This window comes from Podarcis gaigeae, assembly GCF_964106915.1.
Source record: "Podarcis gaigeae genome assembly, chromosome: 9".
Classification (NCBI taxonomy): Eukaryota; Metazoa; Chordata; class Lepidosauria; order Squamata; family Lacertidae; genus Podarcis; species Podarcis gaigeae.
Window position 1 is genome coordinate 71,340,192 of NC_139685.1, and position 17,533 is coordinate 71,357,724.

General features: G+C 45.2%; 1 protein-coding gene across 1 annotated transcript; it reads left to right on the forward strand.

Moving 5' to 3' along the window:
• Window positions 1–15,441: 15,441 nt before the first annotated feature.
• Window positions 15,442–17,249, forward strand: LOC310853053 (ferritin heavy chain A-like; the record flags this gene model as incomplete). Its single annotated transcript, XM_083757215.1, has 4 exons — window positions 15,442–15,569; window positions 16,174–16,320; window positions 16,454–16,579; window positions 17,094–17,249. The coding sequence occupies exons 1-4, from the start codon at window positions 15,468–15,470 to the stop codon at window positions 17,247–17,249; spliced, it is 531 nt and encodes a 176-aa protein (XP_083613341.1). The 5' UTR covers window positions 15,442–15,467.
• Window positions 17,250–17,533: the final 284 nt, after the last annotated feature.

A 17,533-nucleotide genomic window follows, 5' to 3' on the forward strand; every position in this document is an offset into this window, starting at 1 on the left:
CACCCCGTCGCAGGGATTCAAATTGCTGACCTTCTGATCAGCAAGTCCTAGGCTTTGTGGTTTAACTCACAGTGCCACCCGCATCCATTTTCTGTCAAAAACCCATCTGCCTACTCAATTTTGGCTGGTTCCCTATGCTTCCAGTGTTCCAAGTTCTTACTTCACTGTAAGACTCCTGTACATGAGTTTCAAACAACGTTGCACAGCATTGTGGATTTCATAGAACCAAAGTATCATATTTTGCCAGTTTTCTTTCCTCTTGTTGGAAGTACAATAAGAGGGATCGTTAAGTGTGCGACATAATAGTGTTGTAGGCTTGCAGTGGCTAGAACGTAATTAAGACTTGAGTGTCAGAATGTAATCAAGACCTGTGTGCATTAAGATGTGTGCTAGATGCTTTTTAATCCTCTGGAATTAGCATGTGTGAAAGGCCAATTAAGCTAGGCAAACTTTCTACACTGTGTATTAGATTCCCTCAGAACCAGCATTGTTGGAAACTAATTAGACTAGTTTCCTTGGTGGGGCTAATGAGCTATTAGCAAAGCAATGAATCATAGGAAACTCTGTATGAGGCAACAGTGGGGTGGGGCCCCCTTCACTCCACAGATAAAGGAATGTGGGATAGATGCTGGGAGGAGTATGTTATGTGACAAGTGGAGAGCAGGAGGCAGAGAAAAATGACAGGTGTCTGTTTGTGTTTATGGGGGAAGCCTCTTGGGGTACAAATGTTGTGTACTCCTTCATTGTAGGCTCAGATGATAGAGATAGATAGATAGATAGATAGATAGATAGATAGATAGATAGATAGGCACAAAGTTGTTGAAGTTTTTCCCTTTTTTATTTTTAGGAAAATCACAAAAAAAATAAATAAATCAACACTTCTGATATGGACTGCCTGGGTTTCCCCGGACATTTTAGCTGCTTTGTGCCATTTTCGACGGATGAATCCCATCTATGTCCAGAAAATTCCCGACATATGACAACCATATATCATAAACACACCACAGTCTCTGTTGTGCCACATTTTCCAGAAATGAAACACAGACTCTGGGTCAAGTGTGCCTGAAACTCCCTGGAATCTCGAGGAAGGTGGTTGTGTTTTGACAGCTGAGGGAGTTGGGTAGAAAGTAGTTCTGAATGAATTTTCCTCATGTGTTGGCCTGAGAGACAAAAAAACAGACAAGCCTTTCTGTTTCAATTCTCCCCAAGTTAAACCTTACTGTTGCTCAGCTTTCACCTCAGTAAAGCAAGTTTCTCTTCTTTCTGGATTCCATTTGCTTCATTCTAGTCACTCTGCTAATGTGTTTCCCTTGCAATAATGAGACGTTTTGACCGGCTGGGATTACAATATTAAAGAAGTCTTGCAAGTGCATAGATAAAGTATGGGGCTTGCTCCCACAGGATGGCCACCAACCTAGATGGCGCTAAAAGAGGGTTAGACAAATTAACGGAGGAGAGGGCTATCGATGGCTACTAGCCAGGATGGGATGTGGGTGACTCTATGGTCTAAACCACTGAGAAGGTGGGTGGTTCAAATCTCCACAATGGAGTGAACTTTCCAGCTTCTGCCAGCCTAGCAGTTTGAAATCACACCAGTGCAAGTAGATAAATAGGTACCACTGCGGTGGGAAGGTAAATGGCATTTTCGTGAGCTCTGGCTTCCGTCACGGTGTCCCTGTTAGCATTTCACTCCTCCATTGCTGGATGTGTGATTGTTACATCACATGTCTGTGTTTACTTTCTAGGCTTGGAAAGCCTGAGAACGGAAGTTAACCTTATCTTTTCTGCTCTGTTGTGTTTTTGTACTTTTCACTTTCTGTTCTCTCTTGGAGCTGAAGGGAGAGTATGTCATGATTACTTTGTCCTGTATATAAAGGTAAAATTAAAGGGACCCCTGACCATTAGGTCCAGTTGTGGCCGACTCTGGGGTTACGGTGCTCATCTGGCTTTATTGGCCAAAGGAGCTGGTGTACAGCTTCTGGGTCATGTGGCCAGCATTACTAAGCCGCTTCTGGTGAACCAGAGCAGCGCACGGAAACACCGTTTGCCTTCCCACCGGAGCGATACCTATTTATCCACTTGTACTTTTTGGCGTGCTTTCAAACTGCTAGGTTGGCCGTAGCAGGGACCGAGCAATGGGAGCTCAACCCGTCACAGGGATTCGAACCACCGACCTTCTGATCAGCAAGTCCTAGACTCTGTGGTTTAACCCACAGCACCACCCGCATCCCATGGCGGGTGTCCTGTATATAATACTTAATAAAAGCTCAGAATGAGCACACCAATCTCCACTTTGTTTCTACTGATCTCTGCTGAGTGTGCGTTCACATAGGCATCTGCTATGTGTTGCTGGAGCATGCCGAGACTGATTTATGGACGTCCTGGAACTGCACAACACCAGGAAGATGCCCAGAGAGCTTTGTCTCGTCCCGGGGGCTGCGTGGACCCCCAGGTGTATTCCGACAGTCCCGTTGTGCCAGAAGCGGTTTAGTTATGCTGGCCACATGACCCGGAAAGCTGTTTGTGGACAAACGCTGGCTCCCTCGGCCTGAAAGTGAGAGGAGCACTGCAACCCCATAGTCGCTTTTGACTGGACTTAACCATCCAGGGGTTCTTTACCTTTACCTTTTGGCCTGATCCTGCAGGTTCTTTTTATGCTCTTATGTGTAAGTGTGTGGTTTGCGAGGGTAAATCTTTCCCAGTGCAGAAGGGTTAATATATAGTTAGAGTGCAGGTGCTGTAATAATATGCTTGAGTGATTTGCAAGCACATCCATCAAACACAAGGATTCTGAAAGGGCTGTCAGACGGTTTGGATCAGTAGAGCTCATTAAGAACATGTTGATTTGGATTGGAGGGAGTGGTGCCTGTAAGTGACTAGCTGTGAAGCTTGGGAAAACTGGGCCGACCTTGTGAATCCATCACAAGCATCAAGCTTGCCTCTTCATTCCTGCAAACTCATTCCTGTTTCTATGTCAGGAAATGAACGGCCTGCTATGGAGACACCAAATCTTCAGGATTCTCTTTTCCCCCTCAAAATATTTTATTCATTTTTTAACACAAATAAAGAACACAAACAAAAATCAAACGAACAGTACAAACAAATTCTGGTCATATCCTTATTTTTTGAAACATTGTTAAGTGGGCTTCCCCAGGTCCTACCTATCTGATTTTCATTTTACTTCATCTTTAGCAGTTTATCATAGTTTCTAACCATCTTTTTTTTTTCACACTTAAAATAACTTCACATTTTATCACTTACAAATAATACTATTTTAAAATACACTATCTTCTACTTCTAACCCTACAGCCTATATCCACTTCCAAAGCTATTCAAAGATTTAAATATTAACAATTTTTTTTTCAAATATTCCTTAAACTTCTTCCAGTCTAAATCTTCAGGATTCTCAAAGAGAATGGACCTTGTACGAAACAAAGATTACTACTCCTCTCATCAGGAAAGGAGGAGTGTAATCAAGTGTAGTACCTTGCCCCTGTGATTGAGGGGGCTGGCGTGACGTAAGCATACATGTGTCAGCTGACGTCACCCACACATGCTCCGGGATGTGCTGACGTGTCATGCGCACATCCTGCGGCTTGGGCACATGATGTTAGCATGCCCTGCATGCATGGTCGCCATGGAATTTTGAGGGGGCCGGCCCCTCTCCTTGAAAATGCTTGGGGGTCCTAGGCCCCCTGTCCCCCCCGATGTTGCCCCTAAGTGAAACCATCTCTGGGTTAATGCATCTTATTAATTTCCTTTCAAGAAGCTAACATCAAAGTAACATTTACAGCAATTTTTTTTTAAGTCAATAAATAAATAAATTAACAGAGGGCCGTCTCGGTAGTGGCGCCCGCCCTGTGGAACACCCTCCCATCAGACGTCAAGGAAATAAACATATGACTTTTAGAAGACTTCTGAAGGCAACCCTGTTTAGGGAAGTTTTTAATGTTTGATGTTTCATTGTTCTTTTAATATTCTGTTGGGAGCCACCCAGAGTGGCTGGGGAAACCCAGCCAAATTGGCAGGGTATAAATAAATTATTATTATTATTATTATTATTATTTATTATTATTATTATTAAGAAACCAGTTAATACTACTAGGGCAGGCATAGGCAAACTCAGCCCTCCAGATGTTTTAGGACTACTACTCCCATCATTCCTAGCTAACAGGACCAGTGGTCATGGAAGATGGGAGATGTAGTCCCAAAACATCTGGAGGACCGAGTTTGCCTATGCCTGTGCCACTGCTCATCTCCCATCATCTCATGTAAAGAGGAATATTGCCTCTGGCAGAGGAAGTAGAACATAGCCATTTCGGCTAGTAGCCATTGATCCTATCCTCCATTCATTTGTGCAATTATTTTAAAAGCCATCCAGGTTTGTGACCAGAAGGTTAATTCACAGGATCTCTACTTCCCCTCCTCACAGCTGGGAGAATGCCTCCTTAATGACCATTCGTACAGAGACATGTGTATTTTGATTTTGGAGCTGCCTCGCATCAAGCAGTAACAAGCAACCTGCCTCTCACTTCCAGCTGAGCCTTTTTGCACATTAGCTTTGCTCGGCACACTCCCCCCTTGGGTAGCAGGCGATTAGTGCTGCAACAATTTTTTCCTCCACGCCGGCCTCTCAGTTTGCAGGGGCTCCAAGCAGTCAAATTGGTTTGAGCCATTGCAGGTGCAAATGCAAACACTGATTGCCTCCCTCTAAGGGGAAAGGAGCCAGAGTGTGTCCCAAATTAAGCGGCAGGAACCAGTGCAGCCAGGGACCGGTAGGCCCGGAAGAGAAGCAGGTGCATCACAGGGCATGTTAGCAATAAAAATCAGTGGCAAAATGCCCTTTTTGAATGCATGTTTCTTTTTATTTAAAGCACTACACTGAGTTTGTGAGCTGATTGCTCCCACTCACTCCCATTTGCTGATTGCTTTCATGCTTTTATATCTCTTTTTCAGATGTATTCCAGGGCACACGAGTAAATAGTAGGAAGGGCAATCTGTAAAGGTATTGAACTCATGCCCAGGGGCTGAATCATAGCTGTCAACTTTCCCCTTTTTCTTGCGAGGAATCCTATTCGGAATAAGGGAAATTCCCTTTAAAAAAGGAAAACATTGACAGCTTTGGGCTGAATGTGGCCCTCCAGGCTTTTATGTCTGGCCCCCAAGGCTCTCCCTGAACCCCGCCCTTCACTAGACCTGCTTCAGTCCCTCCTTGTTTTTTAATTCTATTTTATTAAGTTTCAACATTTTTAACATATACAGTCAAGACGCAAATATTATAAAGGTAATGCTTATGCCTTTGCATTGTCCTCAGCCCTTCCCAAAAGAACTTGGGAACAATCCCTGCTGTGGCCTAAGCAGGAGGAAATTGTGCTGATATAATATCAGATGCATTAAGGTACCCCTGCCCGTACGGGCCAGTCGTGTCCGACTCTAGGGTTGTGCACCCATCTCACTTAAGAGGCTGGGGGCCAGTGCTGTCCGGAGACACTTCCGGGTCACGTGGCCAGCGTGATGAAGCTGCTCTGGCAAGCCAGAACCAGCGCAGCACACGGAAACGCCGTTTACCTTCCCGCTATAAAGCGGTACCTATTTATCTACTTGCACTTAAGGGTGCTTTCGAACTGCTAGGTTGGCAGGCGCTGGGACCGAACAACGGGAGCTCACCCCGCCGCAGGGATTCGAACCGCCGACCATGCGATCGGCAAGCCCTAGGCACTGAGGTTTTACCCACAGCGCCACCCGCGTCCCTTATCAGATGCATTACAGTAGGCAAAATTGCACACAAAAATGTGCAATTATAGACACAGAAAAATAGACACAAAAATGTGTCTATTACTATAAAAGCAGAAAAAAATGATAATTAATTTTCATGAGGACTACCCTCCTCTGGTGGTTCCCTCACTGCAAGAAGTGAGGTTACAGGGCACCAGGCAGAGGGTCTTCTCGGTAGTGGCGCCCTCGCTGTGGAACACCCTCCCATCAGATGCCAAGGGCATAAAGAATTACACAACTTTTAGAAGACATCTGAAAGCAGCACTGTATGGGAAGGTTTTTTATGTTTGACATTTTACTGTTTCTGCATGTGCTGTAAGTCGCCCAGAGTAGCTGGAGAAACCCAGCCAGATGTGTGGGATAAATAATAAAATGATTATGATTAAACAAAATGTTAACTGAAGTGGCAACCTGGTGAACTGAAACCAAGAGGAACTAAAATGGATGGATTTGACCATTCCTACTTGTACCTGCCTGAGAAGCAAATGGATGTGCTATTTGTTCTGCCAGAACATCATGAGAACATTAATATCTATTCTACAATCCATTTTCTTCTCCCCCCTCCAACTGTCAATGCACCCCCCTGCCCACTCCCTTCATTCCCACTTAGCCGATCCCTTCAATTAGGGACACTGCTGGAAATTTAATTAAAATCACTTTGAGGTAAGAGGGGGTGTCTGTTTTATTTTCCTACCAAAATGCACTAATGAGCCCTTCAAGATGTTGCCTCCTAGAGATTAGTTCTACTGCCCCTCTTCCTTTTGCTTTACTAAGAAGGGGAAATAGATATTGATACATAAGTGTTTAGCCACAGACTGCTTAATGAGCAAAGGAGCCATGGTTAATTGTTGTGCAGATGTCTGTGGTGTCAAGTGTGCCATGAATCCACACAGCAATGATAAAGGTAATGAAATGTGGGTTGGAACGAAATGCAAGCGGTCTTTCTTTGAAAAAACAACAACCACAAAACCCCTCATAGGGTGAAATTCAATATACCGTAACTTTAAGTGGAGGGTGTGAGTGAGTGAAATGAGGCCTTCTTGTGCAACAGGGTTTTGCTCTTCGCCTGCATGCCACACAGTTTCCCCCTTGAACAAGAGGAGATCATTCCCCCCCAGAGCTTGGCCAGAATCATAAAATGATGGGCACCAGCAGAGTTGTGTATTTATATCCCAGCTTGCTGGCTTCCTGGGTGCATCACTTGGGCCATTTCGGGAGCTTATAATGTAGCAGAGGAACGACAACAAGCAATAAAAGCACACTGTGAAACAGTTGGCCGAGCCAGCGGAGTGAAATACATCGACAGAGGCAGAGAGCATACTGTATTTGTCTTCGGTCAAAAGGTTTCCGTTAATCCGATTAGCAATATTTCACAGGGCTATCTCTCTTCTCCACCCCACCACTCTCCCCACACAGCCCCTCTGTGCCCTGACCTTTACATTAAGCCAGAGCAATCGGAAATCGGAAGCATCTGCAAGATCTCTTGCTGCAGCGACAGTGACTAGGGCTGGTCGCGTGGGAGACAGACAAATAACATCTGACAAAGTGATAATTCAATCCATTGCAGGTAAAAGGAGAGCAGCAAAGGAAATCAACTTCCCTTTCCCTCTGAGGCAAAGAGCTGTAAAGTAGGGCCCCTTGGGTAAAATGAAAGAAGAAAGGGAAGCCGTGGGTGGAATGTTATAGACGCAAATGCTTTTTCTGACAGGGCAGGAACTCTATGCATCACCCTTGCTGCTCCCCATATTGTTATGATTTGTAGAAGTCAGTTGGCCCATAACCTGCTAGACATGGGCCCAACATCGGGTTGTTGTTATTTTTTAAAAAAACCTATCCCTTTTTGAGGTGCTCTCCAGGGAAAAAGGATGAGCTTAAAGCAGTATTCCTTCAGCTGCTGTACATTTGCCTGATTAACAAGTTGGATCCTCCTAACAGAGGGTCCATGTTGTGCTCGGCCCTAGAACTCTTCCCCAACTGGCTTGTGGGCAGGGCTTGGCCCGCTCCAAGCCGGTGGTGCCACAGTTATGCCACTGGCCTTTAGGCAATCAGCAGCACGGCAAGGTTGGGGGTATTTATTTGGCAGCTTGATGTAGGGACCTCCTTTTGCTTCATGCTGCCGAGCACCCACCCACCCACCTGTTAATTAGGTCGTGTTTGGCCTTGCTTTGGACTTCAGTTGGTCGCCTGTTTTGGAATGGGGGCCGGGTAGGATTTTTTCCCAATATGGCAGATTGGCTGTGGCCACTTGGTTTTTGCCTACCTCTTAGCAAGCATCACAACTTTGTAAGGTTTGGCAGTTAGGCATTGGTTTAGGGGAATGTGGGGAGGGGAGGGGAGGCCATCACCAGCCCCTCCAATTAATAGGGTATTCTGTTAAAGGAATCCGGGGGTCTGGATCTCGTCTGAAGGGGCTAGGGCCATGCCAGGACCCCTGGGAACCCCAGGGGTGAACACCAGTCAATATACACCGATGGAGCTCCCCCTGCTGGTTGTTTACCCTTCCAGGCTTCCTGCAGGGTGGGGCAGGAGCCAGTTATAGTTTTGATACCAATGCCTAAGTCAATACCAGTCACATTTGTGTATTTAATAAAGTTGTGGCCAAAATTCTCCACTGTGTCATTATTTCCATGGGGGATGGGTTTTGGGGCTCGGAGCACAAAAGACAACACGTGGGCTAATAATGTATTGGCAATATTTATGAAACACTAGGAATTGTTTCTTAATTCATAAACAAAAGCCATATAATACGTGCAAGAAGTCACGAACTAATAGAAGTCAAATAAATATTCCATCAACAGGAATGCTTAGAATGGTGTGTAACCACAAAGAAACACTGAAGTTGAGGCAGAAAGCCTTTCTATATCAAAGTTTGGTTGAGTATGAACTGGAGCCGGGTGGTGCTGTTAGCACAGCAGCAACAAACCGCAAACAGAACAGTTTTTTTCCAGGATAATGAACTGTTTCAATGATATTTCTTCATCGGCAAGTTAATACAGTGTTACCTCGGGTTAAGAACTTAATTCGTTCTGGAGGTCTGTTCTTAACCTGAAACTGTTCTTAACCTGAGGTACCACTTTAGCTAATGCGGCCTCCTGCTGCTGTTGGGCTGCTGGAGCACGATTTCTGTTCTCATCCTGAAGCAAAGTTCTTAACCCGAGGTACCATTTTTTTCATCCTGCAGAAGAGTGACTAGTGGGGTGCCACAGGGTTCTGTCTTGGGCCCAGTCTTATTCAACATCTTTATCAACGACTTGGATGATGGACTCAAGGGCATCCTGATCAAATTTGCAGATGACACCAAACTGGGAGGGGTGGCTAATACCCCAGAGGACAGGATCACACTTCAAAACGACCTTGACAGATTAGAGAACTGGGCCAAAACAAACAAGATGAATTTTAACAGGGAGAAATGTAAAGTATTGCACTTGGGCAAAAAAAATGAGAGGCACAAATACAAGATGGGTGACACCTGGCTTGAGAGCAGTACATGTGAAAAGGATCAAGGAGTCTTGGTTGACCACAAACTTGACATGAGCCAACAGTGTGACGCAGCAGCTAAAAAAGCCAATGCAATTCTGGGCTGCATCAATAGGAGTATAGCATCTAGATCAAGGGAAGTAATAGTGCCACTGTATTCTGCTCTGGTCAGACCTCACCTGGAGTACTGTGTCCAGTTCTGGGCACCACAGTTCAAGAAGGACACTGACAAACTGGAACGTGTCCAGAGGAGGGCAACCAAAATGGTCAAAGGCCTGGAAATGATGCCTTATGAGGAACGGCTAAGGGAGCTGGGCATGTTTAGCCTGGAGAAGAGGAGGTTAAGGGGTGTGATATGATAGCCATGTTCAAATATATAAAAGGATGTCACATAGAGGAGGGAGAAAGGTTGTTTTCTGCTGCTCCAGAGAAGTGGACACGGAGCAATGGATCCAAACTACAAGAAAGAAGATTCCACCTAAACATTAGGAAGAACTTCCTGACAGTAAGAGCTGTTCGACAGTGGAATTTCCTGCCAAGGAGTGTGGTGGAGTCTCCTTCTTTGGAGGTCTTTAAGCAGAGGCTTGACAACCATATGTCAGGAGTGCTCTGATGGTGTTTCCTGCTTGGCAGGGGGTTGGACTCGAAGGCCCTTGTGGTCTCTTCCAACTCTATGATTCTATGATTCTATGATTCTAGGTACCACTGTAGTCCCCAAAGGTACATAAAGGGATTGTAGATCAGCTCTCACTCAGAAGTGTAGTAGACTGATGATCAGACTTTTGCGTGCTATCGTTCGGTGAGACACCTCACAATTTTCCTGATTGGTTCAAATACTGGATGGGGAGCAATACAATGAGCCCTTGCCTAGTGAGACTTCCTCCTGAGGGTCTTCCTAGCAGGTTGATGGGGTCACTCATCTTTGCCAGACTTTTTGGAAATGGGGCTTCAAGATCATGCCATTCCAGCTGGGTGCCATGGCTCCTTATGTTCCTCTTGGAAGAGAAAATGGCCAGAGAGTGAAAAAGTATGATCAGCAGAGTATGCAAAGCTTCAGCAGAGTTTTCCAGCAGAACACTGAAATTATCCTGCTTTCCAGTAGTCAGCCTTTTCCAGTGTTCCTGGTTAAGAAAACTCCTTTCTCACTTCCTTCAGTGTTTATTGTCTCACTAGTGAGGTAGGAGAGCTGGGGGGGGGGGGGAATCACACCTGGAAACCAATGTGCCTCTTTGGTTTCAGATAGTACATGGCTAGAAGAGGCTAAAAAGCCTGGGACACAAATTTGCACAGCCCTCTAGTGGTTATATTGGCTCATTTACCAGAAGTAACATATTTAGTGTTAACTCTGGAAGTGTACACTCAATTCTGACCAAACTAAGCCTTCTAGATAGACCAGGATCTAGTTTGCCCAGGCATTTGATGGCTGAAAAACCACTGTTCCTTCATCTCCTGTCACAGAGGTGCTTGGCTGATTAGCTGCTGAGTGATGCATTTAGGGTTCAGTACAGAACCAATACTTCATACCCCAAACATAGGGCGCAAGGCACAGGGGAACGACTACATCTGGAGTCCCCAATGTGATGACTTGAGACACCCCTTTGGCACTCACCAACCCAACTTCCTAAATTGTTTTTAATGCATTTTGGGTCCTTTCGGGGTTGTGTAAGAGGGCAGTTACCTGGGGTTTTTTTTTTGGGGGGGTAGGGTGCCTGTTTCATTGTCTGGGATTTTTTTTGGGGGGGGAGATGGGCATTGCAGGTACTTTACCTGTTTGGAAGTGGAGTTCTGGGCATCATGGACCTCCCCCCATTCAGATGGGTATTTTGGGTATTCCCAGCAATTCTTTACATTTGCAAATGTGTTCCTGGATCCAAAAACATTGGATAGCCCCGAACTGTGTGATGATGTCTTTCTCCACCTTCACATCATTATGTAAAGCACTTTGAAGCCTTTGGCACATGGGTAGGCAAACTAAGGCCCAGGGGCCGTATCCGGCCCAATCGCCTTCTCAATCCGGTCCGCAGACGATCCAGGAATCAGCATGTTTTTACATGAGTAGAATGTGTCCTTTTATTTAAAATGCATCTCTGGGTTATTTGTGGGGCATAGGAATTTGTTCATTTCCCCCCCCCCCCTTCACAATGTCTGAGGGACAGTGGACTGGCCCCCTGCTGAAAAAGTTTGCTGACCCCTGCTTTGGCACACCTAGAAGCCTGAAAGTTGCAGTTGTGCTTAAGTAGCAGACAGCAATTTCTACAAGCAGCAGAAATGCATTAAATGTGCATCTGAGCATAGGGAAACTATCTCCTCCTCTCCCTCCCCTTCCAGCATTTTTAATTTATGAGTTTCCCCAACAATAAATTCCAATTTCAGTTTGAAAGGCTGCATGTAATGTAAAGATACCGAACAATATTGCTTTGGGATGGTGCAACACAATTACTCTTCCTTCCTTTTCATTATTATTTTTCTAAACTATTGATTTTACTGTACTTTCTTTGACTGTGTTGGTTTCTAATTATTATATTTTTAAAAATTCAATAATTTAACTGTCTGCCTACAACAAGGTCCTTTGACAACTTTGTTTTCTAGCTGGGCTCCTATGTCTTTAAGAAAACAGCTGGTGCAATTTCCCCCATCAACACACCCACATAGATGAAAAGATTTCCACTTGCAGAATTTCTGCTAATGCAACAGCCGATGACGTCACAGGTGAAAATTTATGGAAGGTGATTCTGGCCATTACAGGAGTGCAAACTTGGCCCTGTGACCGTGGGTGCCTGGGGCTGTGGGTGCCATACAGCACTGAAACTTGTGGGTACTCAGCCTCATTATGGGGAATTTTGTGGGTGCTCGGGCACACAGGACCCCAGGGAGTTGACACCTGTGCTGGCCAATGTGAAGTTCAGTGAACATTGTGAAATTGCTAAGCCCTATTGCCAATCGTATGTTCAATCTCTTTAAGTACAGTCTATATCTATATATCTGCTCAGAAGTAAATTCCAGTTTTTCAATGGGTTTACTCTCAGGTATAGCAGTGCTCTGCCTCCATGTTTGGAGACACTAATGTAGGCAACCCCAAACTCGGCCCTCCAGATGTTTTGGGACTACAACTCCCATCATCACTAGCTAACAGGACCAGTGGTCAGGGATGATGGGAACTGTAGTCCCAAAACATCTGGAAGGCCAAGCTTGGGGATGCCTGAACTAAAGATTTTGAATCCCAGTTGCTCCAGTTCACAGAGGAAGAGTGCTCTTGCACTTGAATCCTGCTTATGAGTTTCCCACAGACTTCTGGCTGGTCCCAGTGAGAACAGGATGCTGGACTTGATGGGCCACTGGCCTGATCCAGCAGGCTCTTTGCATGTTCTCATGCTCTTAAGGTTTTATTAATGACACTTCTATCTCACTGTTCCTCTACAGAGGTATATATATTGAGACTTCCACACTATATCCTCACCATAACCCTGTGAGGTAGGTTCACCTGAGGACATTTTCTCCTAAATGCACCCATTGATCAGAATGGCATAGTGTGGAAGGAGAAGCCAGACAGGACCAACATAGGGTGACTGGGAGTAACCCATCCCTGGCATCAGATTTTGGGTACCAATAAAAGGCAGCAGATTGCCATTATTTTTATAATAATAATAATAATAATAATAATAATAATAATAATAATAATTTATTATTTATACCCCGCCCATCTGGCTGAGTTTCCCCAGCCATTACATATTAAAAACTTCCCTGAACAGGGCTGCCTTAAGATGTCTTCTGAACGTCAGGTAATTCTTTATCTCTTTGACATCTGATGGGAGGGCGTTCCACAGGGCGGGTGCCACTACCGAGAAGGCCCTCTGCCTGGTTCCCTGTAGCTTTGCTTCTCGTAATGAGGGAACCGCCAGAAGGCCCTCGGCGCTGGATCTCAGTGTCCGGGCTGAACGATGGGGGTGGAGACGCTCCTTCAGGTATACAGGACCGAGGCCGTTTAGGGCTTTAAAGGTCAGCACCAACACTTTGAATCGTGCTCGGAAACGTACTGGGAGCCAGTGCAGATCTCTCAGAACCGGTGTTATGTGGTCCCGGCGGCCACTCCCAGTCACCAGTCTAGCTGCCGCAATGCAGGGCTTTCTGGAAAGGCCAGTGATGTGCAGGATGTCATAAGCTAGTGCTGTGTCATAAGAACATACCAAGAGTCCTGTTGGATCAGGCCCATGAGCCATCTAGTCCTGTTCTCATAGTGGGCAGCCAGATTCCTGTTGGAAACCCATAAGCAAGACCCCATCACAAAACCATCACCCCAAACAACTGCTTCCATCCATAGAGGCACAGCATAGCCATGGTGGCTAGTAGCCATTGATGGCTTTGTCCTCCATGTCTTTCTTTATTCTTCTTTTAAAGCCATCCAAGTTGGTAGTCATCATTGCCTTCCATAGTTCCATAATTTAACTGCATGAGGAAGGACTTCGTTTTATCTGTCCTGGAACTTCTAACATTCCTTTTCATTGGATGTTCATAAGTTCTAGAGTTGTCTCTGGTGCTTCAGTGAGAGATACAGAAATCTTGCTTGAACTTTCCAAGCACAATTCAAAGTGTTGGTGTTGACCTTTAAAGCCCTAAACAGCCTCCACCCTGTATACCTGAAGGAGTAATCGCCACCTCCACCAGCTCCAAGGACCATCTGGCATGTCCCTCATTGTGAGATGTGAAGCTACAGGGACCAAGGGAGAGGGCCTTCTTGGTAGTGGTGCCCACCCTGTGGAATGCCCTCCTGTTAGATGTGAAACAGATAAAAAACTATATGACTTTTAGAGGACATCTGAAGGCAGTCCAGTTAGGGAAGTTTTTAATGTTGAAGTTTTACTGTGTTTTTAGTATTTTGTGGGGAGCTGCCCACAGTTACTGGGGCAACCCAGTCAGATGGAGGGCATATAAATAATAAAATTGCTTTTGTTGCTGCTGCTGCTGCTGCTGCTGTTGCTCTTCAAGTGCATGATGAAACATTAAGAAGAAAACACAAGCCTGTCTATGTGTGCTTGTCTCTGTGTACCTCTGTGTGTGTGTGGGGGGGGGATAATACTAAAATGGAGCTGCACCAATCCTTTCATGGTGGTGTCACTTGTAGAGAATGGAGCTTTCACGGCTCATGTTCAATGGTAATTCACATGGGTGATGAGTTGGTTTCCCCCTATCCTGTTCCTTTACTAATCTGTGGTTTTGGCAAGGATGGGGAACCTTTGACCCTCCAGGTGTTGTTGAACTCCAGCCTCCATCTGCCTAAGCTAGTGTGGCCATAGACAGGGGTGGTGGGAGCAGTAGTCCCACAACATCAGAAAGGTGACAGATTCCTCATCCCTGCATAAGGGGAAAGGTAATAATGCATGGGCTGCATGAATAAATTCCTATGTCCAATCCCCAGCATCTCCAGAAAGGGCTAAGAAAGACTCCTGTGGCCCTCCAGATGTTGTTGGACTCCAGGAACATCTGGTGGGTGCCATGATAGCTACACAGGCTTTCGTCCCACTACTCCACACTAGCCCTCAAGGCTGAGTACATTACTTTACTTTATGTATCTCTTATTGAATCTGAGGTTATGATGAATAATTGAAAAATTTGCACAGCCCTACAGTTTGATTTTCTATATGCTCATCTTTCACTTGTGTGGGAGAATGAAGAAGGTGACAGATTTGCTTTTATGCATGAATTCACTCCCAGCTCTGCACATCTCTTCAAAGTTCATAGCATAGTCCTATGCATGCCTACTCAGAAGCAAGTCCCATTGAGTTCAATGGAATTGTTCCTGTGTAGGCATGCCCTAGGATTGTGTTGTGAGTCTTTGCCCTTCCCTACACATTCGTGCTTCTTCCTTAAACTCCTGCAGCTGTTATGGAAACAACCCACAAAGTAGTGCAAAAAACCTAATTAAGTTTCCTCTCTCTCTCTCTTTTTAAAAAAGGGGGGCAGAAAATGGTCAAATAAGACTTGATTACCAGGTGGAGCCCAAATAGTTATCAGCTGCTAGCTTTGCCCCATTCTGCTGAGTCATTCTCCCACCCCCAGAGCCAACTGGCATTTCTATTGGATGATTCTGCTGCTAATCACAAGAAGTTACCTGCCCCAAATGGTATAAAAACCACTAGGGCTCCACGTTTTTCTACACCAACAGCAGCGTAGGGCTTGTAGTGTTGTTTGGTCTCAGTTGATTTTGCTAGGATTCAGAGATGTCTTCTCAGGTGTGTCAGAACTTCCATGCTGACTGTGAAGCTACCTTGAACCAGCTGGTGAATCTGGAGTTGAATGCTAGCTATGTTTATCTGTCTATGGTAAGTGACTTTTGGCTATCTAATGGGGGGAACCTGGCTGCAACTTGTTTGTGTAATTTTAGATTTAGGTATGTCTGTTAAGCTTTAAGCCTCATGTAGCTTATTGAGTTATTTTTCTAAGTAAGTTTGCAATAGGTGGGAGAATGTGCCTCTGATAAACTGTAATAGTTACAGGGTTTGGAAGACCCTTAATGCTTTACCATGTCTTTCAACTCCAGACCTGTTAGAACCCTTAGTGAAATAACCATGCTGAATTGTTATAATTAGCATTCTGCACTGTAAGAATGTAGTTATTATGGTAACTAGGAAGCTTTTCCAGTACACTGGAGGGGGGTTTTAGTTTGCTTTTACTACCTCTGCATGGAGGGTGCTTGTGGAGAAGCTGAGGTCTGGGGGCTGAAGGTGGTCAACCAACGCTCTATCTGTACTACTGCTACAGTAGGCCATCTATTCAAGTAGTATCTTTTCAGATGTTGTGTCAATGCAAAGTGGAGAACAGTGAGTCCAAAGTACATGGACACACCTGGGGTGGGAAGGGATATGTTTGCATTTTGGCGACATGTCCTCATTTGACTATGACCTTTATTTTTCCTTCCCTTTCCAGTCCTACCACTTTGACCGGGATGATGTTGCCTTGTGTCACATGGCCAAGTTCCTGAAGGAGCAGTCCGAAGAAAAGTGGGAGCATGCAGACAAGTTCCTGAAATACCAGAACAAGAGAGGGGGGCGTATCTTGCTGAAGGACCTCAAGGTAAGTGAACGTGGAAGATCTTTAGCTGGGCTTCATTTGGGAGGAGAGTGTGTGTTATGATTTGATGGTGCTGTTTGCATGTAGCAAGACACAGGCTGGTGTTCTTAGTCTCTGTGTTTGATTTTTGGCACAGAAGCCAGAGAAGGATGAGTGGGGGAACAGCCTGGATGCCCTGCAGTCTGCCCTGGAGCTGGAGAAAAGGATGAACCAGGCCTTGCTGGATCTGCACAAGCTGGCAACAGAGAAGGGAGACCCTCATGTAAGTTCTCAACAATGCTACATTCTCCAGGATGTTTCATAGGATTAGGAGGGTTAGTTAGCTCTGACAGAGGAGCTAGCTGTAAAAATGCCCATCCCACTTGCAAGGTTTGTTTCCTTCCATAAAACCAATACCAATGTCTGGTATATCTTTAATTTCTCCGTGGCATTCAAAAACTGGAAGGGTATAGCCTTGTTGTAGCCCTTCTATGATTTGACACAATTGGTGGCTGTTGGTTTTGGTTTAGCTTATCTAGAGAAGGTTAAGGCTACATGCCTTATTCCCCTTGTGACCCAGTTCTTAAACAAGATGTATACAAAAGTTTTAAACCACAGGTAGGAAATCTGTGACCCTCCAGATGTGGTTGGATTGCAGCTATCACAAACTCTAATCACTGTTCAGGCAGGCTGGTTTGATCTGAAATCCAACATCTGGAGGGTGGCAGATTATATTTGTCCATAGCTTGCAGTGAATAATATGTGCAGTTGACCAGTGCTTGTCTTTCACCTTTCAGCTGTGTGACTTCCTGGAGTCTGAGTTCCTGGAGGAAGAGGTGAAGGTCATCAAGCAGCTGGGAGACCACCTCACGAACCTGAAGCGCCTGGGACTGCCCCAGAATGGTCTAGGGGAGTACCTGTTTGACAAGCTCAGTTTGAAGAGCAGCAGCTGAATCCTCTCATCACTTTAGAAAAAGAGAAAAATTTGTAGTCAAGTTTGTGTAGTGTAATGTTCAAGAATAAAATAAATTATTGGCATGAATCTGTAGTCGTGTGGTGTTCTGGTTAGGGATGAACTTTTGTTGGAAGCTCTTTGGCAAAATGGAGTGGGACAGCCCAAGTGCACTTGGGCCAGGGTGTGGTCTGAAGGTACACAAGTCCACTACTACTTTGAAGTAAAGCAGGTCTGGGTCTGGTACTTGGATAGGCAGCTACTTCAGAACCGCATATGATGCCT